At 39.2% G+C, this 27,266-nt stretch overlaps 1 protein-coding gene across 19 annotated transcripts in view; it reads right to left on the bottom strand.

Moving 5' to 3' along the window:
* Positions 1–27,266, bottom strand: part of CELF2 (CUGBP Elav-like family member 2) — a 382,596-nt gene that overhangs the window by 79,822 nt on the left and 275,508 nt on the right. For all 19 annotated transcript variants that reach the window (XM_075208611.1, XM_075208613.1, XM_075208618.1 and 16 more), the window contains exon 5: positions 7,240–7,374. In XM_075208611.1, coding sequence (XP_075064712.1) covers positions 7,240–7,374 — 135 coding nt within the window. The remainder of the gene's footprint in view (positions 1–7,239; positions 7,375–27,266) is intronic.

Raw genomic sequence — 27,266 nt, 5'->3', positions numbered from 1 at the left:
TGGCTCAAATCCCAAATTGAGCTCCAAATTCTGATGATCAATAAGAACTATTACTGGATGAAGCAGTCTTTCAAGAAGAAACCTCAATTTCAGAGAAGACATTTTATGGGCAATAATTCTTTGTTTTCTTATAGAAATAGTTTGTTTCTGCTGATGAAGTCTGGTGGGAATAGTAACACAAAGATGTTACATTTTAAGGCATTGTCTTCTTGGAAAGAACAACTCCCACAACAGAATTAGAGGCATTCACTATGACCACAAATTACAATTCTGGATTAGGATGGTTGAGAAAAGGAGCTTAAAGAGTTTTCAGTATGCTGATTTGTAACTTTCTCATTGTGGTGTATGTTATATTTGTATGCAAGTCTTCCTGGCTACTCAGGAACAGGTGAAGCTCATTGTTTAATCAAATATCCCTTCGAAAGTCTCTCAAGAACTACAGATAAAACAATAACTGTCTCAATGTTAGACAATCAAGGGTTTGACACCTGGCAGGTTCAGTGCCTGACCCTCTCAAGGGTCTTCTGTCCCCTTTTTCCCTTTCTTGCAAACCCACTTTATATAAATTGACATATACATCTATGTTTAGGAAGATGTTCTACAAGCAATTAAATATTAAAAGTGGACTTTAATGCCTGGGTCAGGACATCATAGGTTTACTATACTTGTAAAATGGACAGACTAAGCGGGATCAATCAGATTTGAACATCAGCTCTGGTCTAAGCATTTTGCGCATTAAAATGACCAAACAGATTTAAATCCCTGGGAAACATTTGTGCAAAATAATCATACCCATGGATTTACTAATAAAACCACTTCTTCAGGGTTTTCTTAAGTTGATTCCACCATGTTGTATTTCTACGTTACATCTGGAAAAACTTGGGACACTGCTTAAAACCTCTGCTCATAACTAAATATACTCTGATATGCATCATTGGTCAGCGCCACCTTTACATTCAGAAGATGAAGCATGGCTGCCCAAAGTATGGACTTGAGGATGATTATTTTATATGGTTAACTGGAATGGCTATAATCATGAAGAGAGATCCTGGATCAGAACTTCTGAGGTTTCACTACCCTTCTTGTAAAAAAGTTTAAAAAAATTCTGCTTTGGGAAGGATATCGTATTGAAATCTAAGCCACTTTGATGGATTCCTACATTATGATTATTTCTTTTATGCCATTTTGTAACAATGACTGAAATTCATATAACTTCAAAAATTATTCAGTTCTTTATTAGGCACAAATAAGTGTAAAATAGTACATTTTAAACTTTTGTTGCTGCTGTGTATGGTTGAATTTTAGGCTGCATTAAATACTATTATAGCAATAATAAGTCACTTGCATGTTATGTAACATAATAAGAGAGATAATAGCCATAAATGCCCCTTCCCTCCCCCTTGAAACCATAAAGTCTATTATTTTCATGTGGCATTTTAAGATTGATGTTTTACTGAAATTAATCCAAGTCAGAATAACCTAAGTTGTGGGATAAAACTATGCTTCTCTTTCTAAATATACAGGCAGTACTATCATTTTAAATAGTATAGAAGTGTCTCCTTTAAGATTTCAAGCAGCTCAGTATGTAATTCCCTATTTAGATTCCTAAGTCCAGCTACCTGTATAAGGAAATGTCAGTGCTGATTTCCACCAATTTGTGAAAATGCCAGAAATGATTGAGTCTGCATTACAATGCAGGTTATTGTTAGCTTCTTATTTGATTCCAGCCCACATCAGGATTTGTGGTTCTGCCCATTGAGTTGCAAAGGTCACTCGGTATCTTTTATAGCTTTAGGAAAGCATTATTTCTTCTCCTACCTTGCAAGTTTCACAATTTAAAAAGAAAAATATTATCTAAATTATTAGTCAAGTCCCATGATGAATGTAAAGAGGAATGACGGTCTGTGCTGCCTTTAGTGGGGAAAGTTGTGCGTATAGGGCTGCCATTTTTAGGGAGGTAAGTGGAATAGAAAAAGCAAAACTCAATGTCCTTTCATTAAGGTTAATAGTAATAGGTATTTGTTCAACCCCCTAGGCACACAGTATGTGAATAAAGATTTTAGCTAGATGGAAGGTAGCAAAATCAGATCATATACATAAGTTATAGTATACAATCAGTGTTAGTGCAACAGATATAAACTTTACTTATCAAATATAGTAATAAAAACAATGTATGTGTGCATAGAAAATCCTCATAAGAGTAGAAAATACCAATAAAATAAATTGATGATGGTCCGGATGTAATACTTTTAGTGTTTATTTAACTTATTATGTCCTCCTGTATCGGCTTCATGCGCAGGGCCTGATCAACCAATAGGCTGATCAGGCTGCAGCCTGGAGCGCTGGAGTCTGGGGGGTGCAGCGTCCCGAGGTTAATTATTTTTCCCTTTCATTTTTTTTTTTTTAATTTAGGCAGCGTTGGTCCTGAATCATCGGGACCGCCCCTTGTCTAAAGGGGGCGGCCCGACTACTAGATGACAGGCAGTCTGGCAGCGATCGCTGCCAGACTGCCTGTCATGTATAGCGCTGGAGAGAAGACTTCTGCCCAGGAACAACAGGTAAGTCCTAATGTCTGGGGGCGGAGGGGCTGGTAACAAAGCTAAAGGGGCAAGTAAAGAGGCTAATGGTGGCAGGTGACATTGCTAATGGGGGCAGGTAATGCTAAAGGGGCAGGTGAAGAGGCTAATGGGGGCAGGTAACAATGCTAATGGGACAGATAACAATGCTAATGGGGGCAGGAAAAGAGGCTAATGGGGGCAGCTAACAATGCTAATGGGGGCAGATAATTCTAAAGGGGCAGGTGAAGAAGCAAATGGGGCAAGTAACAATGATAATAGGGGCAGATAGCAATGCTAATGGCTAAAGAGGCTAAAGGGGGCAGGAGAAGAGGCTAATGGGGAGCAGGTAATAATGCTAATGGGGGCAGATAATTCTAAAGGGGCAGGTGAAGAAGCTAATGGGGCAAGTAACAATGATAATAGGGGCAGATAGCAATGCTAATGGCTAAAGAGGCTAATGGGGGCAGGTAACAATGCTAATGGGGGCAGATAATTCTAAAGGGGCAGGTGAAGAGGCTAAAGGGGGCAGTTGACAATGCTAATGGGGTCAGTTGAAGAGGCTGAACGGGGCTGATGAAATGGTTGAGCGGACTATTTAAAAAAATAGAGCAGCTTTGAGGGGGCATAATCTTTGTATTGTGTGACGGTTATGAGGATGGTCTCTGTGGTTCTAGGGTCATTAGAATGCAAAATTTTAGTCAGGTGGGGCTGATAGAGGTTTATATTTGATTATAGCTCTTTGACAACAATTTTCATATATTTTATTGCCTACATATGCCTGTGCTATGGGGTAGTTTTATATATATCCATAATGGACTGTTGTGTTTTGGAGCCTAATCATACAGGCTTTGTTAACATTTAGCATTATAATACAATTGCTGCATATTTTCAAAAAAGGACCCTGACTTTCCAGAAGCCAGCTAGAAGACAACAAAGCTGCAAGAACAGGGAAGAGAGAAGAGCAAGAACAGGTAAAAGAGAATGCACAATCTGTCTAATTTTGAATGCTGGCGAATTCTCCTGAATATACATATTCAGGAGTATTCCTATACACTTATATTGGAAGGGGGGGTGCTGAGGCGGTAATAGCCTAGGGCGGCTGGAACCCTTAATCGGGCCCTGTTTATGCGAATCACCATACAGTTTAGTGTATAAGTACAGTTCCAATGTTATGGAAGTAATATGCAGTTCTAAAGGTTAAATACTGTTTTTGTACCTTTCGGTACACCCATATGTATCCTGAGGGGGCGGCAGCCTCCATTGACCTCTTTGTCATGATTTCGGATCTTCCGTGATAAAACGTCTGTATGCCCTCCCTGAAAGGGAGGTCCTAGCCAGGGTACAGAGACTTGACAGGGAGGTTTCAAGAACAAATTAAATCCTGGTAACTGAACAGGTGCTGTCTAAGCGCAAATTGGTAGAAGTGTGGAGCACTCTGCAGTAGTGCTCCGGATTGTATAATAGCAGTATCTGTAGATCCGGTAAGGCAACCTTCCAAGATCTCACAAAGACCAATGGCTTTCACCCTAGATTAGGGGCTTCTTCAGGGATAGGTTTAAGCACACGTGTGCCTGCAGGTGTTGCAGTTCAGGATACAGGAGGACATAATATGAACACTAAAAAGATTATATCTGGACCATCATCAATTTACTTTATTGCTATTTTTTACTCTTATGAAGATTTTCTGTGCACACATACATTGTTTTTATTACTATATTTGATAGGTAAAGCTGATATCGGTAGCACTAATACAGATCAAGTGATTGTATACTTTAACTTGTTTATGTGGTCTAAGTGCCATGATGAGTTCATTGTTTAGCAAAGGCTAATGTATTATATCAGGGTAGTTGTCCCATGCATCACGAAGTGCTGAATGATAACATATTGCAGTGTTTGATACTTAGCAGTCAATATGAAGAGCAAGTGGATGCTTAAAGTGGGTTTTGCATTATGCGTATTTTATATAAAAAGGATTGAGACATGTTTTACATTAAAACACTACAAAAATACCCTTTTTTATTTTCACAATGTAGATTTCAGTGGATTTTTTTTTTCTTTGTATTGCTTGAATTCAAGTCATCTTACATTCCAGCAAATTGCTCAGTGTGCCTGAAACTGATCCTCTCAAGGGAAAATGAAAAATGTGTCCATATTGTTTTCATTTTATCTGTGTAATCTACAAATGAAAGGAGAAGTCTATGGGGATTTAAAAGCTCTGTTCTCCATCTCTGAACTATTAGGTTGGCCCAATTAAAGGTATTACCATGTACAGTCAACATGATCTACTCTGTGAAAAGATTGTGCTAAACAAGCTCTAGAACAGACACTAAAGATCATGTTTTACATTACATTCCTGAGCTGCTCTTGGTTGTATTGTACCTTTGTGTTGTCACAATAATTTACACATTAAACTGAATCTGTGCAGAATGTTTATAGAGATGTATTTAATCAACAACATCATTCATTGCTATATTATGTAATTGGCCAATAATCAGTTGCCTCCACATCCTACAGCCATTTCCATCAAGCTTCAGTTCTTATGCTTTATATTGGCTCCAATCAAATATATGTACAGAAATCTTCAGCAATAACACAATTTACGGAAAAATTGCAATCAACTGCACATTTGAAGTATTGTTAGTAAATGCATAAACCATCATTATTGAGTAAGACAAAAGGGCAGTAACCATGACTGAAAATAAAACATTCACAGATGAAAAAAATGCCTCTGTTTCTGTCCTTATGATTTTTATTTGTATTTTGAATCCATCCTATGTTATATTTAATTACAAGTGCAAATAATCTGTAGATATGTTTAAATGGATTCTCCACCTTATTTCTTCCCCTGCCCCATCTCCTTTGGAGAGCAGCATATTTTACTATTTGAGCTCAGCCATACTTAACTTCTGAAAAACAGCTCTGATCACTTCTTAGGCAGCTCTGCACATTCTGTCTCAGCTGTAAGTTAGGTGTTGTGCTTACAGAGTTTGACAATGGTCCCATGTTTAGACTTTCTGACATAGACTTATTATAATGTGCTATACAATGATAGTATAGATGTTAGGGGAGCTCAGGAAAGCTGAAACACAGTCACTCCATCCAACAATAATCATATTAACTTATATTCATGAATTAGAAAAAGTGCAGATCCTTCTGCTGTAGCAGTCAGGGGAATTGCAGTTATAACATATGGCTGGTCTCACATCTCAAAATAAGGTACTCTCTTAAGGTTGGTTGGGTACAGGACAAAGTTGAGAGGGGAACCCATCTGAACAGGCCACAGTTCTTTTTCACACATAAGACATGCTAAGCAATGACAAATAGTAAAATTCTACCACTGCCATTAGATAAATTAGTCATAAAAAAGCACCAATGTACCTTGATACAAATTTAAATTTGCTATATGAAAAGGGGATTGTGCTTTTGTGCTTCTACCATTTACGTAAATGAGACTCAATTAATATAGAAAGGTAGCATAATCCATAATGCTATGCATTTTAAACTATCTGAACCTTGGATAACTCACTTTTTACTACATTAAGGGAGTCTCAAAGCCTTAACATTACTGATTGAACACCAATACTGAATCCCCCAAGAAAACTTGGGAGGTTCAAAATGGGGTTCTGAAAATATCAGGGATGACTGATGCTGGTTGGCCTACCTAGCAAATAGCAACTAACAAATCCTGCCTTAAGATACATAACTATGGCATCTCAAGCTTAAAGGTTGAGACCACATTTGTAATAATGTTCATGAAAATCAAATTAAGCTTCAGCACTGCATTGTATTGGGACTGCCTCCTGTTGTATCAAAAGAAGTTCTTGGCTGGAAAGACCAGAAATTAAACTTTAATTTTTAAACCTTGTAAAGTTGAGAATTGTATGTTTCTATAAATTTCTACACATTATGCAAACTCTAATATATGAAATATTTATTCACATCTGTTACAACTTATATCCACTTATTTCAAGTTGTTTCTATATTTAACACTTCGAAAACTACTTTTTCTCTTGCAGCAATTGTGTATTGTACCAGGCCAGTAACTGAATTCCTATGCTGCTTTGAGGATGTCTCTAACAAACTGAGGCATTCTAATATATATAAATACTTTAATTTGTAAGGCCAATCAAAATCTCCCAAAGTTAAAAGCAAATGTGTGGTTGGATAGTATTGGAGAAAAATCTGGGACTGGTGCTTAGAATCTATTTTAATACCTGCTTATAGCTACTAGCTGGTTGGAGACAGAATGGGTTAATCCAGAATGTTGAAATCAAAGGCTACAAATCCCAGAATGGTTTGAAAAGAAAAGAATTAACTTGTTCTGTGAAAATGTGTTCTGCTGGTAACATTCTAGATGTTGCAGTTAGACATGTTACATTTAAAAATAATCCTTTAAAAAGCTGCAACCGTTTTGCACACAAGTGACTGAAGATAAATTACTGTATAGTACCCATGTTGCATTGTAATAGATAACTCACCAAGTCATGCTTCCCGTAGAGACCCCCTTTGACTTTACAAATAAAAGTGATTACTTCTTTCCATCTTTGTGGAAAGTTCATGTGGGTAACTAAATCGCATGTGAAGCAATCGCGAGTGACCTCTGGCCCAACACATCTGTCGTCTGAGACATATTGCCCCAATTAGCTGTTAAGGAAAGGGTCTTTATAGACGGCACACTCACCTCGACTCAGTCCGTCCGGTCCCCGTAGGATTCTGCATTCTTCTATTTGACCAAATGGAGAAAACATCACCCTGATATCGTTCTCGTTACACTTCTTCGAAACCATTCCTATGAACAATTTTCTGTCTTCCACAGCTAGGAGATAAAAATAATGAATGAGCAAAGGCCATTTCATCTTTTTATTCCTGTGATCAATGCTTCATTACCACATCAAAACCAGCTGCGATCATGTGAGCCTTGCTTTGTGCTTTACACAGGTCCCATGAAGGCAAATGCTTACTCTTTATTTCGCATTTATTTTCTTTCTTCCTTTTTCATTTTTTTGCTGTGATGCTACTACAGCTCACAGCATGATAAAAAAAAGCCACTGTTCATCCAGATACATTCATTTGAGTCTCTTAACACAGTGAGCAAGAAAGTTACATTTTATGTCTATGGAACACACTGTATTTTAATAATCTGAAAAGACTGAACAGCAGCAATAGAAGACACAATAAAACATGGTAAACCTTTAAATTGCAAACTAACACAGTATATAAATCAGCAAAACTTAGGGGATGGTGTATCAATGTAAAAATAGAACAATAGTGAGATTGTGGGATTTGCTCTATATTAATGCACAAAAACCTACAATGTTTCTGGATGTCACTCAATGTTTCTGGAAATATAGGAGATGAGTAAAATCATTGTAAAAGTTTGCGCAAATCACATTTTACAGTGGATCAGGTAACATGATCAAGTAGGAAAGTTTGCTTTTTTTAAATTACTTCTAGTTTTGCTTTAGGTCCGATGTTGTTCGGTCAATTGTGAAACTAATTAGTTAGACTGGAATTTATCTGTTCTCTAGCTAAGTTTTATGTCGCCAATCAGTGTTTATTGAAGTATTTTGGTCATATCAACCTGTCCCTATATTCAGCTGGTCATTGTGTTATGTGTGTGGGTCAATGATGTTTTGAGATGACCAAAGGTGGAACTAGCAAGATGTGGCCCACCAATGTTAGTTCCAACACTGGAGATGGCCATGGTGTCTCAGATATGTGAGGGCTGAGCAATATGGTTAATGTGTGTAGTGGCCCTGTCTTACATTTTGTGTGTGTGTGTTCAGTTTTGGATAGGCTATTTTAAAACATATATTCATATGAGTTAGTTTGTGTTAAAAATATAATTGAAAACCATACTTGTATAGAGGCATACTAAACATGTTTATTGAGTGAAAAATGTATAACTATAACGTCTGTATGGCACTGCGGACCTCATGTGGCAACCTATAAATAAAGATTAATAATAATAATAATAATAATAATAATAATAATAATAACTATATTTTGCTTTGGAGTTTTTTTATTTTGTTTAATTTACAGTTTCAAGTTAGTTCATATATAATCCTCATTTCACACCTGAACTTGTTTTAAGAGTTTTCCAATGCCATCATTGTGACACATTTAGTTTGGTGTCATGACACATATCCTAACACACTGGTTAGTAATCGCTGCTGTCATTAGTGACATTGGCGCTATTGGTCAAACCCTTATTCAGCAAACAACCAACTATATGAACAGCCGTGCAGGCAAATAGTGATCTCGACTGTGGCTGATACCTTTATCTCTAGCTGATAAAAACAGGTATATTGAAAATGAAATTATATAGCCATGGCATAATAGACATTATATCAAAGCTTGCAATGTGGTTTTCTACCTCAGACTGACAGACTTACCACTTGGACTGTTCGTTTTACATTGGAAAATTTCTCTGAGAATTGTTATCACTACAGAAGAGCCCCTGGAAATACTCATTGATTTAGCAAAGATTTACTGTTTTCTTCTATGACCAAAGGGAAAGCTTTTTCGTTTTAATTGTAGCCATTCTCTTTAACAGTAGTGCCTGCTAGCAGCAGCAGCTATCATTTTGTCTTTGTTAGAATCCCAATTTAGCTGGAAGGGAGAACATCATGGATAATTGTGAATACTTTCACAGCAATCTTAGGAATGCAGTTACATATACTTTGAAACTTTAGACACATATCAAATATGACCTTATGATGCACTAGATCTGGTTCCACAGATCAAGCTTTGTTCCCAGAGTCACAGTAGGTTATAGCCAGGATATTAATAGACACAATAATTGCAGTATTTTTCAAAACCAAAGTATACAGCAGAGGCATTTGTGCAGCCACTCTTGAGGTGGAATTATATGAAGAACATGAACGTATAAAACACTGCTACCTGAAGATAAAGCCAGGTTGCCATGCTTAGAGATATTTTTCCTGCAGATAGTACTCATATTCTAGCAGAATAGTGCTAGACCTTAAATTTGTAAAGTGAAAATCAGTTTTTATCTGCAAACACAGGTTCTGCTGTTGTATTATTATTGTGTTAATATGACAACAAAAATGAGGGATCAATACAATGTATTCTGAACAAGATACATTAATGGAATGATAAATTGTTTTACTAAACATAGTCCTATGTAGCAAAATGACCACTATAAATATATAAATAAATGGGGCTTTCCTGCACATGATCAGGTAAGCAGAGTGGAAGCCTCAGGAGGTAGGACTGACATTACCAGGACCCACCCCAAATTTTGTTATTGGGTCCGGAGATGCGGTGTTCCTCCACCCTGCTAAGGAAGACATCCTGTATATATTTCTTTTATGAACATTGCAAAAAAGCTGTCCCTTCTGTGGTATTATGTGACTAACTAAGGCTCAAGAATACATGATTAAAATTTAAAGAGCACCCTCACCTGATGTCAGGTAAACCAAAGCTGGACCCACACATAGGTGTCTGACCTCTCTGCTATACAAATTGAAGCAAACCATCATGGTGCCTTCTATTGCTATAGGCAGACGACAGTGTCAGGACTCTAGGTTAGCCTACTCACAAATGTATCAGATATTGGAAGCTAACAAGCTGTGCTTCCCTGAAACACTATGGCAGTGGCTGAATGCCGAGAAGGAGACAAAGGATTTTTGGAGACGCGGCAGAGGTATCTGGAAGGCAGCTGGGTGCTTTCTCTAACATCAAGTGATGAAGCGTCAAAAACTGTAGGAGCACCCATAGTCTCTGTTGTGAACCACAGCATGGGTGGGATCTTTGGTCTCCGAAGCATACGCTCTGTCACAGGAAATGCTTGACACTTCATGTGAATAAGTTCAACAAATAAAAATACACTTATATAAAAAAAGGCTAATATCTAAAGAAAACCTAAAAAAAGGTGAACTCTGACAAAAAAAAAACCCACAACAATACCCTATATTTTAACTTTTAGGCACCATCCCTAGTTCTCATTTACTTTATTATGCTGCCTGCTGCTCCCACAGAGATTATAGATTGCTGAAAGAAAGTGGATATAAAAAAAGGCTAATATCTAAAGAAAACCTAAAAAAAGGTGAACTCTGACAAAAAAAACCCCCACAACAATACCCTATATTTTAACTTTTAGGCACCATCCCTAGTTCTCATTTACTTTATTATGCTGCCTGCTGCTCCCACAGAGATTATAGATTGCTGAAAGAAAGTGGATGGGAAGAATCAGTAGCTACAAGTATTTCCCACCAGCAGTTACAATTGCTGTTCATCCACCTTATGTATCAAATGTTCCCCACATTTATTAGATTGTAAGCTCAATTGGGCAGTGCCATATTTACCTTCTGTTTCGTGTCATTGAATGTAACTTGTCATGTCATAATCCTCTAAATGTATAAATAAAAGATAATAATAGTAATGATGATCAGAGCTGGGGTCTGGTGAATCAGAGCAAATCAAAGCAAATTGTGATTCCCAAGAACAATTTTATTTTTATTTTTTTAAAAAGGAGTTTCACCGCAATGCAGACATTTTTAGCTCAAATTAGTCCAAAAAAGTGTCAAACAGTCCTGGGGCATGATACCAGTGAACTCATCTATCCTTTTCTTGTCCTGCCAGCATCACTGTAAAGTATGATTGGGCAATGTATTTTACAATGTATTCTGATTAGTTTCTCTCCTACCAGTTTCACTCAACCTCTCTACTGTGTGGACCAGGAGGAAGGCAGTTTGTAGGAGTTCATTTAGCTGCAATGCTCTTTGCAATGAATGTACAATCCATATAAATGATAAATTACAGTAACATTTAGAAAGATATATTCATTTAGTAGCCTCAAACTTTTACTACTTTCTTGTCAGAAAATCCTTGCAGGTCTGAAGTAGCATAATTGTTCCTAACTAATGATCTGTATCAAATGAATGAACAAGAAATTTCTTTTCTTTACTCGTCAAACTTAGAAATATCACATACTATACAGGTTTAACATATATTTTACAATTGTAGAATGTCAGAAGGTTGAATATGATTAGACTTATTTGTGACACGTGATCTATCTACATCAGGGATATCAAACTGCACTGCTGGAGAGCTGTGTATATTTTAAAAGCAGGCATTACCTATGTTCTGAACTGGTGGTAGTCATGTTCCCTACTACAATAAGAATGACAGTAGGTATCCCTACAAAAAAATTATGATGATGCGAAATCAGACATTTAAAGAATGGCGTCAGTTATCAGCCCGACACTGACATTTAAAACTTTAAAATGGCAATGCGTGGACGTGACGTCAACCTTAGGGTTAGTTGTTCTACATATTATAGCCAGCGGGTCCACGCATTGCCATTTTAAAGTTATAAATGTCAGTATCAGGCTGTTAAGTGACGTCATTAACACAGGTGGCATTATCCTCCGTCGTAAAGAATATAAAGCTTTCCGGATACAGTGTGTGCCTGTGTTCTGGTAAGTCTGTCTTCTTTATATGTCTGATTTCTCACCATTGTAATTTCTTTGTAGGGATAACTGCTGTTGTTCTTATTGTAGTCGGGAAAACATATCCAACCCGTTCTGAAACCCTGGTAAATGGGATTAATCCAAATTGTGGCACCTACATCTAAAACTAAAGACTTTCCCCCCATTAGGACAATAATACATGTATAGAAAAAGAATCATAGCAGCAGACATGTTATAGAAAATCAGTTTTACCGGACAGAGTACCAACGCACCACACACATAACCAGGTTCGGAGGCCCAACAAGTTAGAGACACACACCCGATGTGGCTTGTGGTCACCCTTGACAATAGTTCACAGTGTGCATATGTCCCAGGTCAGCGTTAGCTCTTAATGCAGGTCTGCAATACTGCTGGGTACCTATGCATTGCACAGTGACATGACAATTAGTTGGAGGCCTCCTATTTCCAGCTGACATTGTATGATCATTTCCAGGAGTTGGAAACTTATCCTGAATATACAGTCTCAAGTGGGTAGTGTTACAATCTCTGAACTTTTAGCAGAGCAGAGATTCTCGCCACAATGGACTTTCCAGATCTTAAACTGAGCAGCTAGCCTGGCTGCTTCCCAGTACTGAAATAGCCTAATTCCTGATCCATTCCTGTTAGCCAAACTATGGAAAGACTATTCGGAGCAGAGAGTAATGGGTAATCCTATCTTTCTAAAGGCAGCAACTTTGACGCATTCCTGTGATAATTCCATCTTACCCTGGTGAATTTCTTTTCTACCCAGCAAGGAGAAAAATACTAACTCAACAAATGAATCATCAAACTGATATCTGGGGGTAAATATATGAACTTCTGATTTTTTTAACTCAATGCTAATCGGCAACTTTGCATTGGAAATTTAAAGCAGCAATGGCTTTAAAGCCATTGCCGCTTTAAATTTTCACTGCAAACTCAAACCTGTACCATTCACACAGAAGTAGGAAATCTACTTGAGATTGAAACCTCTTATTGTGAGCAAGGTATTTTATAAATACAGCTTATATTAGTGGACCAATCAAGGGAATAGCTTTTGGAACTTTGCTATAGATCATATCTTGCATTGAATGGGGACCTCTTCCATGCTCCATGATGCTCTTGATGAAGAATTCCTAACCTATTATCGAGGGCATCCTTATGAAGTATGTATGGCTTGCTAGAGTTTGTATAAGCCAGCAAAGGTCCTTTCATTTGACTTTACTTCAGCCTTCCAAGCTACTTTAAAACCAGGAGTCCTGTCCCTAAGCTATGACATGAGCAGCCATCATGGCTACTTCCTAATACTGAAGATGCCTGATACCTAAACCCTTATTGCTATCTAATCTAGAACAGGCCTATACTGAGCAAAGACTATGGTGAAATCCTATCCTACGTCTCCCTAACTTTGACATACTTCAGTCCTCTGAGATGGTCCAAATATAAGGTTTTCCCCTTATATAGGCTCTTGGGTGCAGATTCAATTCAGCCCGAGGTGACACATTTTATCTTCGGAACAGTTCATGGAGACACATCGGAGGTTTTACAGAAATCTTTGTTCATTTCCATTTGGGTCTCATAGATGTGACCAGAAAATTTAGCAGATATTTCTTACTCTAATAGCCCATAGCTTTACAAAGAATGATGCTTTGTCTTAGCCTGATTACTTATGTGTAGAGCTAAGAAAAAAGATGGTTCCATATAAATAACTATAATTAGAAAGATGACCAGTTTTAGATATAATATATTCCTTACCATGTCCATCCCTTCAAAAGATGGCCATCTATAATAATCTATATAATATAATGAGTATAGTATTGAAGGATAAAGAACTATCTTTATTACTCCATGGAGTCCAGCAACAACACTCTAGTCCAGCAGGTCCTGTTTTTTTTTTATCACAAACAAGAAGCAAAGAAATGGGGCAATGTATTTGGTCGGAGGCAACTCATATAAGTAGTTGCTTCTGATCATGAAAAAATGCTACACATGGAATACATTTATTTAAGACAAATAACACAAGACAGTTCTGGATAGAGTAGATGAAAATTATATATTTGTATTAAGGTTTAGTGTTCATGGGGACTCCTGACCAGTACACCTTTGAAAAAGAAAAGATATTAATAGATACGTAATATGAGATGTAGAAAACTGTATAAAAATATTATGAATAAAGATCTATAAAGAAGAAGCAAGATTAAGACACTCGCAGATCATGGATCAAGATTTCTGGTTTCAAGATATTTGAATGATTTATGTTTGTATGCTTTATGTTATTTTTTCAGGACACAAATGTATAGCATTGCATTTTTAATGGTAGTTAGATACACCCTCTATAGTGTGATTAGCTCTTTGAGTGCAGTGACACTAAACACTGAAAATGTTACCATGAATTAAGACACAATGACTGAATTTTATTTTACTGTCTTGTTGTCAGCAATCTACAAGGTAGTATTTTTCTGAATGAGATGCTAGTGGAACGGGAAGCATGGTATTATCTAGTTTTCAATCTCCCTTATTTATCCAAGATGATCATTTTTCCTAAGGTGGTAAAATATCAATCCTTCAAAAGTGCTCCACATGGGATGTACACATTGCTATCTAAGAGCTAATCCTTTGATTAGTAATGATCTTGAATTGGTTGGGAATAAAGCAGATGCTCTTGAGCTATCAGTGGGTTACTTTCCACTGTGGTGCAGCTGGTAGAATCTAGGCCACCACAGCTGAACTTTGACAACCACCCCCTACCAGATTTACGGACTGAAGTAGACACTGCAAGCAGTTGTTATGTTTCCATTAAACCTGCCTGATAACTGCTGATTTATGCACAGTTAATACAAACTGAAATCTCATTTTTTTGTTTTGTTTTAAAATGCTTAAAGTACTCTGAATTCCCTTTTTATGATTTTATTCCTTACATTCTCTAAATGGCATGCAAATTCAATTCATTGTTAATGAGCAGGCTGTCAGAGCTAGTTTTGAAGTACAGTTATGAAGTCAGAATTTTCCCCCGCGAGACTTTCCAGCACGCATATTTATTTTTATTATTGTGCAAATTATTTTAGTAGTGTCGTTGTATTTCCATTTTTTTTGTTTGTGGTATTTGCCTTTCTTTTTTTTTTCTAAAAAAGGCCAATTCCCTCAGATGCTGAAAATAAATTTGTTATAACAAAGACAGTAAAATTAGAATAATGTGTACATATTTAAGCTCTGGTTTGTTTGTGTTATTCAGCATCTGTGTTGAATGTGTCTGCATGTTTGTTTGGGTACTTTCTTTAGCATTGGTATAAACCCTCCATATTCCTTGATACACATACACCATGGAAAAAGGGAATATAAATATTAATATATTAAACATCAATATGTAATGTCATTAGCACATAAATAAACAAGTTGCTGGTAAGAGGGTATCCTCGTATGTAGGTGTGTTTTGCAGGGCTTAAAAATGAGCCATATAACATAAGCAGGCAGTGCTTTTAAGACCAGGATTTCCCATTTGTACAGCTCCCTGAACTCTCCACCATCCCTCTTCTGCATGAAAGAAGCAATACAATCTACCAGTAATTGAACATGTTGGGCAATTGCTAGCTATAGTTAAAAAAAATCAAAACACAAAAATGGAAACTAATTTAAGAAAAGTGTAACATCCATTTTAAATATTTGCATTCCACGGTATCTTGAGAACAATGGCAGTTTTGTGAATAACATAAAAAATATTTTATACACAGTTGAATAATTTCTGAGATTACACGCACGCTAAAATAATGCTTACGCAACTGCTAAATATGTCATCCCTTAGCACATGATCAGTTACTAACACATGGATGACAGGAATTGTTAGAACTCAAAACAAAACAATAAATGTGTCTACCTATTACACTCAGTTTTTCAATCTAATCTTGACATCACACATTTGACATCAATGTGAAACTCAGAAAAGGTTGCACCGGATGATAGTACTCCCTAAAGAATGTAGCTCTGAGATATACAAGTTATATTGGCCACACAATTCAATAACTGATTAATTAGTTTTCTCTTTGAAAACAGATGAAAAATCTCTTTGGACTAGTATTTCAGAGATAGTAGTATAGCTTCCCAAGGTACTGAATAAGAAGCTAAACTGCTGGTGATAAACACGTTTACACCACAGCCAGTGAAAAAAAATAAAAAATAATGTTATCAATTTTAAAAGTGATCATTCTGGTCACCCCAGTCTTGGCCCATGGCCTCTATATAGTTTAGACATGTTCAAAACTCAAATATATATTGTGGATTGCCAGGTTCCAAATAAATGTGCAGATAAAATGAGGATTTGGTTAGTCATTCATTTTGAATTAATTCATTATAATGGTGGAAAATCATACTGTCACTTTCTAGAGGAAATCATGTCAGCAGATTAAAATATTCCACAAGAAATGGCAGTTAGGAGCTCTCAATAATGTTGCTAGTTTGTTTTGTTTGTGAAAATCACTTTACTCATCTCAAATAGAATTTCCATATAAACAGTACAATAAATTACTACTCAGTTGTTTTACTGAGCGCCTTGAGGTACTGTACATAAGGAACTAATATAAGTGGTAAATAACAAAGAAATGGAATGTTCACATATTGAGATGACAGCTGAGGGTAGATGTGAGGAAACAAGTTGCTATATTTCCACATCACTAGGTGTGTTTTACCTTTACTAGCAGGTTTTGCCTTTAAAGCCATTGCCGCTTTATATTTAACATGCAAAGTTGCCGGACATCGGCAATTTGCAAAAATCGCTATTTGATACATTTACCCCCAAATGTCTCCTCACACACATGACAGAAATGATGCCGAAACTGGGAACATTTTATGAGAAAAATGCCAATGTTGAAATTAATGAGGGGGTTGGTCTGAAACTGGAAATAGCTGGACTTTGATTTGACTTGTTACACTTGCAAAATTTCATGTGCACTTGCAGTCCTGTGAAATTAGGTGTATCCCCATTTTGTGAGGGTAAATCACAAAACTGGAATCCAGTTCTGCTCCTTTGTATTTGCTAGGTGAACAAATACTGCAAACATGTAAATGCGCTATACATCCACATAGTATGAGCTAGGTAAGTGTGTCTTTATGTCTGCCAAAAGTCAGTATCACATGTATGTTACATAAGCTATGCCATATTTTTCCAGAAGAATGAACTGCATACTTAACAACAGTGATTATAAAAAAAAAAAGTTTATATATCTATATACACACACATATATATATATATATATATATATATATATATATATATATATATATTTCTTGAAGTAAGTAACCCTGCTGCTGGGTGGATTTATCAAACATTCTAAATAGGGAAAAGTGTATGCTGGGCTGGGGGGCATCTGCCCCCTCGGCTGGTCCTATAGCAGGCTACCTTGGGCTGGCTCACTGGGCCTCCTGCGTTTTCTTTCCCTTTAAAATAGTCTAATAGTCAAGTCTTGCCCCTCAGGGTAGAATTTCCCAGCTCTTCCTTAGGTGTATGTGTTGCCCATAGCAACCAATCAGTTTCTAGCTATCTTTTATCTAGTACACTCTAGAAAATTATATCTAGAATCTGATTGGTTGCTATGGACAACACCTCCGCATTTTCTTTTTAGAAGGTTAGCACATGCCCTTGTGTTTCAAACTCCCTTTGTCCTATAGATTGTAAGCTTGCGAGCAGAGTTCTCTTACCTCTCTGTCTGTATGTATTACCCAGTATTGTCTTATTAATGTTTGTTCCCAATTGTAAAGCGCTACGGAATCTGCTGGCGCTATATAAATAAATGTGGATGATGATGATGATGAAGGTTTGATAAATCTCCCCCTATGCTTTTGTGAGTTACAAGCAAGGTATTAACATACAATTTAACTTTAATTAGGATGATGCTTGGATGCAAAACTGAGCCTCATACCTGCAACCTATTTGCATTACATGTTTCACAACTAAACACCTATGTCATCAATGTCCAAGCTTTCTCTATGGTTTTGACTGTATGCCTTTACCATGGAAATAAATCATTTAATTACATTCTTTAATTGTGTAAAAAAATATATTTTTAATTGTACATATTTTAACACTTTGGTCCATGGATAAATTTTTGCAAATCACAGGCAAGCATTGCCTGCATTAATTAACAGCTTCCCTATGTGTTAATGTGAACATATGGCATTTAATTACCAACTGACAAATCTGTGAGTATTTCTGATTAGCACAGCAGAATTTGTCACCCAGGTCTTTAAAAAATAGCTACGGTTTCTTGAATTATTTCTCTTAATTATACAATAAAATGTTATTGAAGATATTGACTCTCTCTTAACAATGCAGCCAGATTTCTACAGATGGCGGTTCTTTTTGCATGTTGATGCTAAAGTAGCCACACTTATGTGCTTGATCCATACTCATCGAGGAATGTGCCTGGTCTCACCACACTCTTTCAATATGCACAGACACCACCATCTTCCCCACAAATCCATACACTTCTCTACTAAAATGGTGCATCATGTCACACAACAGATTTGAGCTACAGGTTTGCCTATTTGCAGTTCTTAAATAATTTTTTTCATGAAGTTTGTATTGCTTTTTGTGCCATAGTTCAAAGTGCTGAAACAATATTCACGCTGAATAAGTGCATTTACATCAAAGTAGTTTATTTTTCCAGAAATGGCACGTGTAAACATACATATAACTATAAACATGCAGCATTGGGTCTACAAACAGTAAGTAAGCTAAAATAACTCTACTATATCCTATCAAATATGTCTAATCACTCCTTAAAAATGTTAAAAGTCACTGAAGGTTTATAGATCTGAATGCAATTAATTGTCATGTTTGATGACTTTTAAACAAATTCTGCTATCAAGAGTTTTTTTGTTCAATAACAATTGAAAATGTGCTCTTTGGTTATTCTAAAATTGTTCTTTAATAGAAAACTTTAAGTATAACATGTTCACAACCATGTTTTTTTTACATTGTGAATGAATATGCAATAAACAGAAAATGTTAGCAACAGTCCTGTTTCTATCACTCTAAATGGTCGAGCAAGAGATAAAAGTTGGTAGAATACTGACAAATTTTTCTGTATCCTGTTTCAAGCTTTTGTATTTGTTTAACACTGCCTTCTCTAGTGAGATGCACCTTAATTTACATATGATTCTAGAGTACTATTAAATACTTATAGACCAATCTAGCTTTTTTTTATATCCACTGTCATAGTTTTTGATATAGTAAAGTACCCATGATTAAAGCAGCAATCCCACATTGAAGATTTTTCTTTAAGTACCTTTTAGGCATGAATCAGTCATTTTTCTTAGCTGTTTGCAGTTATCTACAAACTGTTATCTCCTTTTCAAAATCTCTATACGAGTTAGAAAATATGTATCCCAGACACAGACACAGTCAGTCTGCTACACTACTCTCAGACTGTCATGTGATGACGGGGGGGTGTATGAGTTTATTTTAGACAGATTCCAAAGTCACTCTGCATATTCATGTGCCATGAGACTGTGGTTGCCATTGTTGTCCATTACACTAAGCAGAATTCTAAATCATTAATAGCAGCCTGAACAAAAAAAAACATGCAAAAATGGAAAATGTCAACATTCTCCTTTTAGCCTGACACTTTTTTCATGGGCTTGCTGTTTTAACTGGTGATATCAAGAAAATCTACCCTGTGTATAACCATCTACTATTTTATACACATAGATAACAGTTTACAATCATCATCATCAGCTATTTATATAGCACCACTAATTCTGCAGCGCTGTACAGAGAACTCACTCAGATCAGTCTCTGCCCATTGGAGCTTACTGTCTAAATTCCCTAACACGCACACACACCGGGCCGAGAGAGATTAAGGTCAATTTAATAGCAGCCAATTAGCCTACTAGTATGTTTTTGAAATGTGTGGGAGGAAACCAGAGAACCCGGAGGACAATGTCTCATAACATACTGTGGCTGATTTAGAGTTAGGAACAAACCCATTGCTGGGTGCAACATTTACACCTGGAAAAAACTATTTGTGCAGCATAGGATTAAATGCATATGTTGGCAGTCTAACCCAGCTCTAATATGTAGTGTGCCAATACAGCTGGCTAATATACATGTGCAGCATACAAGAGCAATGCCTTATTTGTCCTTCAAGCAAAACATTTTTGCATTTGCACCCCTTGCAGAACAACAACTCTAAGTATGCCCCAATCTCTCTAAACTATATTTCATCACGATATATACTATTTTATATATTTATTGGTAAAAGTGAAAGTACATTTTGTATACTCTATTTTGAATTTAAATGGTGCTGCACTTTTATCATAACAGTCAACAACCTTCAGGTCAGTGGTATTATGATCCAGGGTGGTCAGTTTTGTGCATTAAATCTATTTTAACAAAGTTGTTAACAATGTAGCAAGTAGAAATTCTTAGATTCGGCTAGGTCATTATCTCATTGTGACATAAAGTGAGTTAGCATATACTGTATTGCTTTTATACACAGCCCACAGTCTAATCATTATTTGACCAGATGTGCAATCTTCAACACAGTGCTCTTGATTAAAATCAATATTTTGCATTAAAATGCCATTTCTGGTCTACAATCCCCAAATCTTACAGAATGTGGTTCTTGGAATTTGACATCCTTGCTTCACTAAGCATTTCTCTATGAAACGTGCTCTAATTAACTTCTTTCTTATTTCCCACAGGAGAACATGTGATCCTTGTAACAATCAGTGGGTACAGAATATTGTGTCTTATGATAGTTTCAATTAATGGCAGCTAACTATAGCAATAATCTGAGAATGCTACTCACAATCTACAGATTTAGTCATGGTTGTAACATAAATATGGAGTTATTAAATAATAATTTTAAATATCCAAAATAGTAGTTAGAAATGCGTTCATTTCTATGTTTCATTAAAAACATATAGGATTACCTGGCTGCATGACCTTATTTTGGTTGTGACCCCCTGTGACTGCAGTATTTACACTGGTATTTAAGTCTTGCCCAAAAACAAACGTTAAGACAAACAAAACTATATATTTCACCCAAAGTATATTAAAAGCTTTAAAGCAAAGCAAATATAATAAATTTCACAAAATTAAACAATTTACCTTTACTTATTTATCAAACATTAATCAATATTGATGGTTATTCCATGAATACATAATGTTGCAGAGCTGAAAGGCATTCAGATAACAAAATGTTTTCCTTATTTCAATATGGTATTTTTTTATAGTCAGGATTTGGAAATTTAAAAATGGCATCCTGTATTCATGGGATGTTGGAAATCTATATCCTCAGATTATAATTGTAAACACAGTAGCACAGTTGTTAACATTGTTTTCTTGTATCACTGGAGTCATGATATAGAATTTAGACTGTAAACTCCAATAGGACAGAGACTGTTGCAGACGAATGATTACAAATGCCCTGTACAGTGCTGTGTAATATGATTGGCGCTTTATAAATAATAATAATAATAAGAACTCGAAAAAATGCTTTAATTCTTTACATCTTTCAGCTGACCCTCTTATGAAGGGACAAAGTAGGCACAAGTAATATTTCCAAAAACTGTTCCACTGGATATATGCCTCATAACACATTTGGCGGTGAAATATAACACATTTTGTCAGGGGAATTTGACCTTAAATGTTCCTAGTCCTACCCAAACCAGATCAGATGACAGAAAAAATTGACCATCATCACTATAATTGTCAGGCGCCGTCCGCACGGCCGCCTGTCTGCCTGACAGCGCGTCTGGTTGCTATGCAACCAGACGCATCACTTCCGGATCCCCCTGCCATCTGACTCCTGGCTGTGATGACGCGCCCCGTTGCTAGGCAACGGGACGCTATGAAGGATTCCCGGCGGCAGGTATGACAGCGCTGCAGCGCTGATTCTGATTGGGTTACCACTGTATTTAAACCTCTTCCTGCCCTCTCACCAGTGCCAGAGTATCAGGTCTTCCTGTCTCCAGCGTTTGTGTATACCCGTTGCTGTATTCGTTCCTGACTATCCTCGTGCTGCTTGTGACCCTTTTGACCCGGACCGTTTGACCACCCCTATCTGGATTCTGCCTTTGTACTGTGCTCCCTGAACGTTACCGACCCGGCTTGCCTCACCATTCTTCTGGATTTTCCTTTGTACCGCTTCTACCTGAACGTTGCTGACCCGGCCTGTCTGACACCTCCTTGTATCTCGCTGTGGACTCTAGGAAGGACCGCGACCTGCGTGTCCCTGCAGCGGAGTCCATACTTCCTTGCGGGGGTTCCTGGTGAATACCAGGGGCACGTTAGACTCCGCGCCTTCCTCTGAGTTGCGCCAACAACAGCAGGTACCCACTATCAGTCGTACACCCACTATCAGTCGTGACAGTATACTCTGGCATGACAACGGAGGGGTCTGGTGAACCGTCTGCTCGTGACCTACTCCTGCATTTGGCTCAACGAGTGGAGCAACAAGAAGCAGCCCAAGCGCATCTCCTACAATGTGTCCAAGGGATTGCTACCCGCTTCGATACATTTCAGAATGTTGCACCCGCTACACCAGCCATAACCTCTGCGGCATCCACAGCATCCAGTGTGGTTACGGTCTCTACAGCGGCCTCCGGTGTACGCATCCCGACACCCGAAAAGTTTGACGGTGATCCCAAGAAGTGCAGGGGCTTTCTGAACCAATGTGCCATTCAATTTGAGTGCAACCCAGGGGCCTTTTCTTCAGAACGCACCAAAGTAGCCTTTCTCATCTCCCTCCTCAGTGGTCAAGCCCTTGCCTGGGCCTCACCTTTATGGGAACAAGGGGGTCCACTTCTTAATAACTCCAACTCCTTCATTGAAGCTTTCAGGAAAGTCTTCGATGATCCCCGAAGAGTTGCTTCTGCAGCGACTAGCTTGTTAAACCTCCGCCAAGGTGACCTGTCCGTGGGGCAATATGCAGTTCAATTTCGAACCCTGGCTTCCGAGTTAAAATGGAATAACGAAGCACTGGTGGCAACCTTTTGGCAAGGTCTGGTGGACCGGATTAAGGATGAGCTAATTTCCAGAGAACTCCCGGCCGAGTTAGATTCTCTCATCTCCATGTGCATCAAGGTGGATTTGCGCTACCAAGAGCGCACGCAGGAACGCTCTCCTGGCAAACGGTTCATACCACGGCTAGCACCCCCAGTTCCAAAATCCCATCCTGCCAGTGGACGAACCAATGCAAGTAGGACGCTCTAAATTATCCCTTGAAGAGAGGGAGAGACGCTTCAAACAACGCCTGTGTCTGTATTGTGGAGATCCGGGACACCTGCTAAGAGTTTGTCCTAAGAAACCGGTAAACTCTTCCTCCTAAACGGTGGCGGGGAGGCCGTTTTAGGAGAATCCACAGTTGCTCCCTATTCTAAAGAAAATTCCCCAGAATTTCAGATGGCTGTCATCCTGAGCACCCCCAAGGGTACCTTTTCCACCACGGCCTTTGTGGACTCCGGCTCCTCCGGGAACTTCATTTCGGCAGATCTAGCTTCGCAGCTCCAAATACCTTTACACCCATTGCCTCAACCGTTATCTCTGACGGCAGTCGACGGAAGTCGTGTCACTCACGGCTCCATCTCCTCCGTGACTTCTCCTGTTCGGTTGATGGTAGGAGTACTTCATAGCGAAATGATCCAACTTTTGGTGTTGCCGAGGTCCATTAATCCCCTTATCTTGGGGCTACCGTGGCTGAGAAAACATTCTCCTCAGATGGATTGGGACCACGCTCAAGTTATGTCGTGGGGTTCAGGATGTCGCTTTGAATGTCTGTCTAGAGTCTTGCCTCCAAAATGTCAAGTAATGGCTCATTCCGAGCTAACCCACCTTCCTGAGGCCTATATGGAATTCCAAGATGTATTCAGTAAAGTGGAAGCGGAGATCTTGCCTCCTCATCGTCCATGGGATTGCGCTATTGTTTTATCCCCTGACCAACCCATCCCCAAAGGGAGGACCTACCCTTTATCCCGTCCAGAGACGTCAGCCATGTCTCAATACATTTGAGAAAACCTGAAAAGGGGATTTATCCGCAAATCCACTTCCCCAGCGGGTGCAGGGTTTTTTTTTCGTTAAGAAGAAGGATGGGTCTCTTCGGCCTTGTATTGATTATCGTCCTCTCAACCGCATCACTGTCAAAAATCGATATCCACTACCTCTCATCTCCGACCTCTTTGACAAACTCAGTGGATCTCAAATTTTTTCCAAACTAGATCTCCGTGGGGCCTATAATTTGATTCGCATCAAAAAGGGAGACGAATGGAAAACGGCCTTTAACACCAGAGATGGACATTTCGAGTACCTGGTGATGCCCTTCGGATTTTGCAGTGCCCCAGCCAACTTCCAAACCTTTGTTAACGATATCTTTCATGACCTGTTATACACTTCTGTGGTAGTGTATTTAGACGATATATTAATATTTTCTAAAGATCTGAAGACTCATCGGGAACAAGTAAAGGAGGTGTTACGTAGACTCCGGAAACATCACCTCTACTGCAAGCTGGAGAAATGTGTGTTTGAGATTAGCCAGGTCCCTTTTCTTGGTTTCATTGTGTCGGGTCAAGGTCTTTGTATGGATCCCACCAAGGTATCAGCTATTCTGGACTGGCCTCAGCCACAAGGCCTTAAAGCTATTCAAAGGTTCATTGGCTTTGCTAACTATTATCGCCAATTTATTCAGGGATTCTCCACCATTATAGCCCCCATTACAGCTTTAACCAGGAAGACTGCCAACCCCAGGGTTTGGTCCTCGGAAGCCATGTCTGCCTTCATAACGTTAAAGAAAGCATTTTCTTCAGCCCCAGTTCTGTCCCAGCCAGACCAAGAACGACCTTTCTTCTTAGAGGTAGATGCATCCTCTGTAGGTATTGGGGCGGTGCTTTTTCAAGAGTCTCCGGCTGGCTCACACAACCCGTGTGGGTTTTTCTCCAGACGATTTCTTCCAAGTGAATGTAATTATGGAATAGGGGATAAGGAGTTACTGGCCATCAAGGCGGCTCTGGAGGAATGGCGACATCTGTTGGAGGGGGCTATATTTCCTGTTACTGTGTTTACCGACCATCGGAACCTAGTATTCATTCAAGAGGCTCGTTGCCTTAATCCTCGGCAAGCCCGCTGGGCATCCTTCTTTGCTCGATTTAACATGAAGCTCACATTCTGCCCGGGAGCCAAGAACGGACGTGCCGATGCATTATCTCGCTCATTTGAGATTCCGATCGTTTAAGACCGTTGGTTCCTCAGCATATTATTGATCCTTCTAATATCGTAGCCCTTACTAGGACCAAAACGTCCTCTCCTCCTCCAGGCCGGTCATTCGTGGAACCTCATCTCCGGCTCAAGACCCTGCAGTGGGCTCATTCCTCCCGCATTGCCGGCCATGCTGGAATAAAGAAGACAACATCGCTGCTTTGCCGACGCTTCTGGTGGCCTAATGTACGTGCCGATATTGGTAAATTTATTGCTTCCTGCACTACTTGTGCTCAACACAAAACTTGTAGAAGAGTTCCGGCAGGCCTTCTTTGTCCACTCCCTATCCCCGATGCTCCTTGGGAAAGTGTGGCCATGGATTTTATCACAGACCTACCCCACAGTGCAGGGTTTACCACTATCTGGGTGGTTATTGATCGATTTTCGAAGATGGCACACTTTATTCCTCTAACTGGACTGCCCACGGCCAGTCGTCTGGCAGATATCTTTATCAAGGAGATATTTCGATTACATGGTTGCCCGAAGGAGATCATTTCAGACCGTGGAGTCCAATTCACATCCCACTTTTGGAGAACCTTTTGTAAGAGATTGAACATAGAATTGAAATTCTCTTCGGGATACCATCCGCAAACCAACGGACAGACGGAGCGAATCAATCAGGATCTCGAGACATTCCTCCGCTGTTTTACCTCCGACAATCAGAATAAATGGTCTCAATTCCTTCCTTGGGCGGAGTTCTCCCATAACCAACACATTCATGAGTCTACCGGATTCTCCCCATTCTTTATTGTATACGGAAGTCATCCTGTGTTTCCGGATCCTTTTCCAGTGTCCTCTTCACCGGTTCCAGCCGTAGATACTCTTTATCGGGAGTTTTCTCTCATTTGGGCTAAGACTAAGATGGCTTTACTCAAGGCTACTCAGCATCACAAAATCTTTGCAGATCGTCATCGGAGGGCCACTCCTCTCTTAAAGGTAGGAGACCAAGTATGGCTATCCACCCGGGACCTAAGACTAAAGGTTCCTTCTATGAAGATGGCTCCTCGATTTATTGGCCCGTACACCATCATGCAAGTCATTAATCCTGTATGCTTTAAATTGAAACTTCCTCCTTCTCTGAGATGTCATAATACCTTTCATGTCTCATTACTACGACCAGTGGTACTCAATAAATTCTATCGACCTCCCTGTCGCCCCCCACCAATACAGACCTCTTCTGGAACTGAATTCGAAGTCAATCGGATCTTGGCCTCTCGCATTCTTCGTGGCAAACAGCAATTTCTTGTCCATTGGAAAGGATTTGGCCCAGAGGAGAGATCATGGGTGGACAAGCAGGACCTTCACGCTCCTAGAATTCTCAAAAAGTTCCTTCAAACAGGAGGAAGAAGAGGAGGGTATACTGTCAGGCGCCGTCCGCACGGCCGCCTGTCTGCCTGACAGCGCGTCTGGTTGCTATGCAACCAGACGCATCACTTCCGGATCCCCCTGCCATCTGACTCCTGGCTGTGATGACGCGCCCCGTTGCTAGGCAACGGGACGCTATGAAGGATTCCCGGCGGCAGGTATGACAGCGCTGCAGCGCTGATTCTGATTGGGTTACCACTGTATTTAAACCTCTTCCTGCCCTCTCACCAGTGCCAGAGTATCAGGTCTTCCTGTCTCCAGCGTTTGTGTATACCCGTTGCTGTATTCGTTCCTGACTATCCTCGTGCTGCTTGTGACCCTTTTGACCCGGACCGTTTGACCACCCCTATCTGGATTCTGCCTTTGTACTGTGCTCCCTGAACGTTACCGACCCGGCTTGCCTCACCATTCTTCTGGATTTTCCTTTGTACCGCTTCTACCTGAACGTTGCTGACCCGGCCTGTCTGACACCTCCTTGTATCTCGCTGTGGACTCTAGGAAGGACCGCGACCTGCGTGTCCCTGCAGCGGAGTCCATACTTCCTTGCGGGGGTTCCTGGTGAATACCAGGGGCACGTTAGACTCCGCGCCTTCCTCTGAGTTGCGCCAACAACAGCAGGTACCCACTATCAGTCGTACACCCACT

Source organism: Mixophyes fleayi, chromosome 4 (assembly GCF_038048845.1).
Source record: "Mixophyes fleayi isolate aMixFle1 chromosome 4, aMixFle1.hap1, whole genome shotgun sequence".
Classification (NCBI taxonomy): Eukaryota; Metazoa; Chordata; class Amphibia; order Anura; family Limnodynastidae; genus Mixophyes; species Mixophyes fleayi.
The sequence above is the reverse complement of the archived record's forward strand: the minus strand, read 5'-3'. Positions and strand labels throughout refer to the sequence as shown.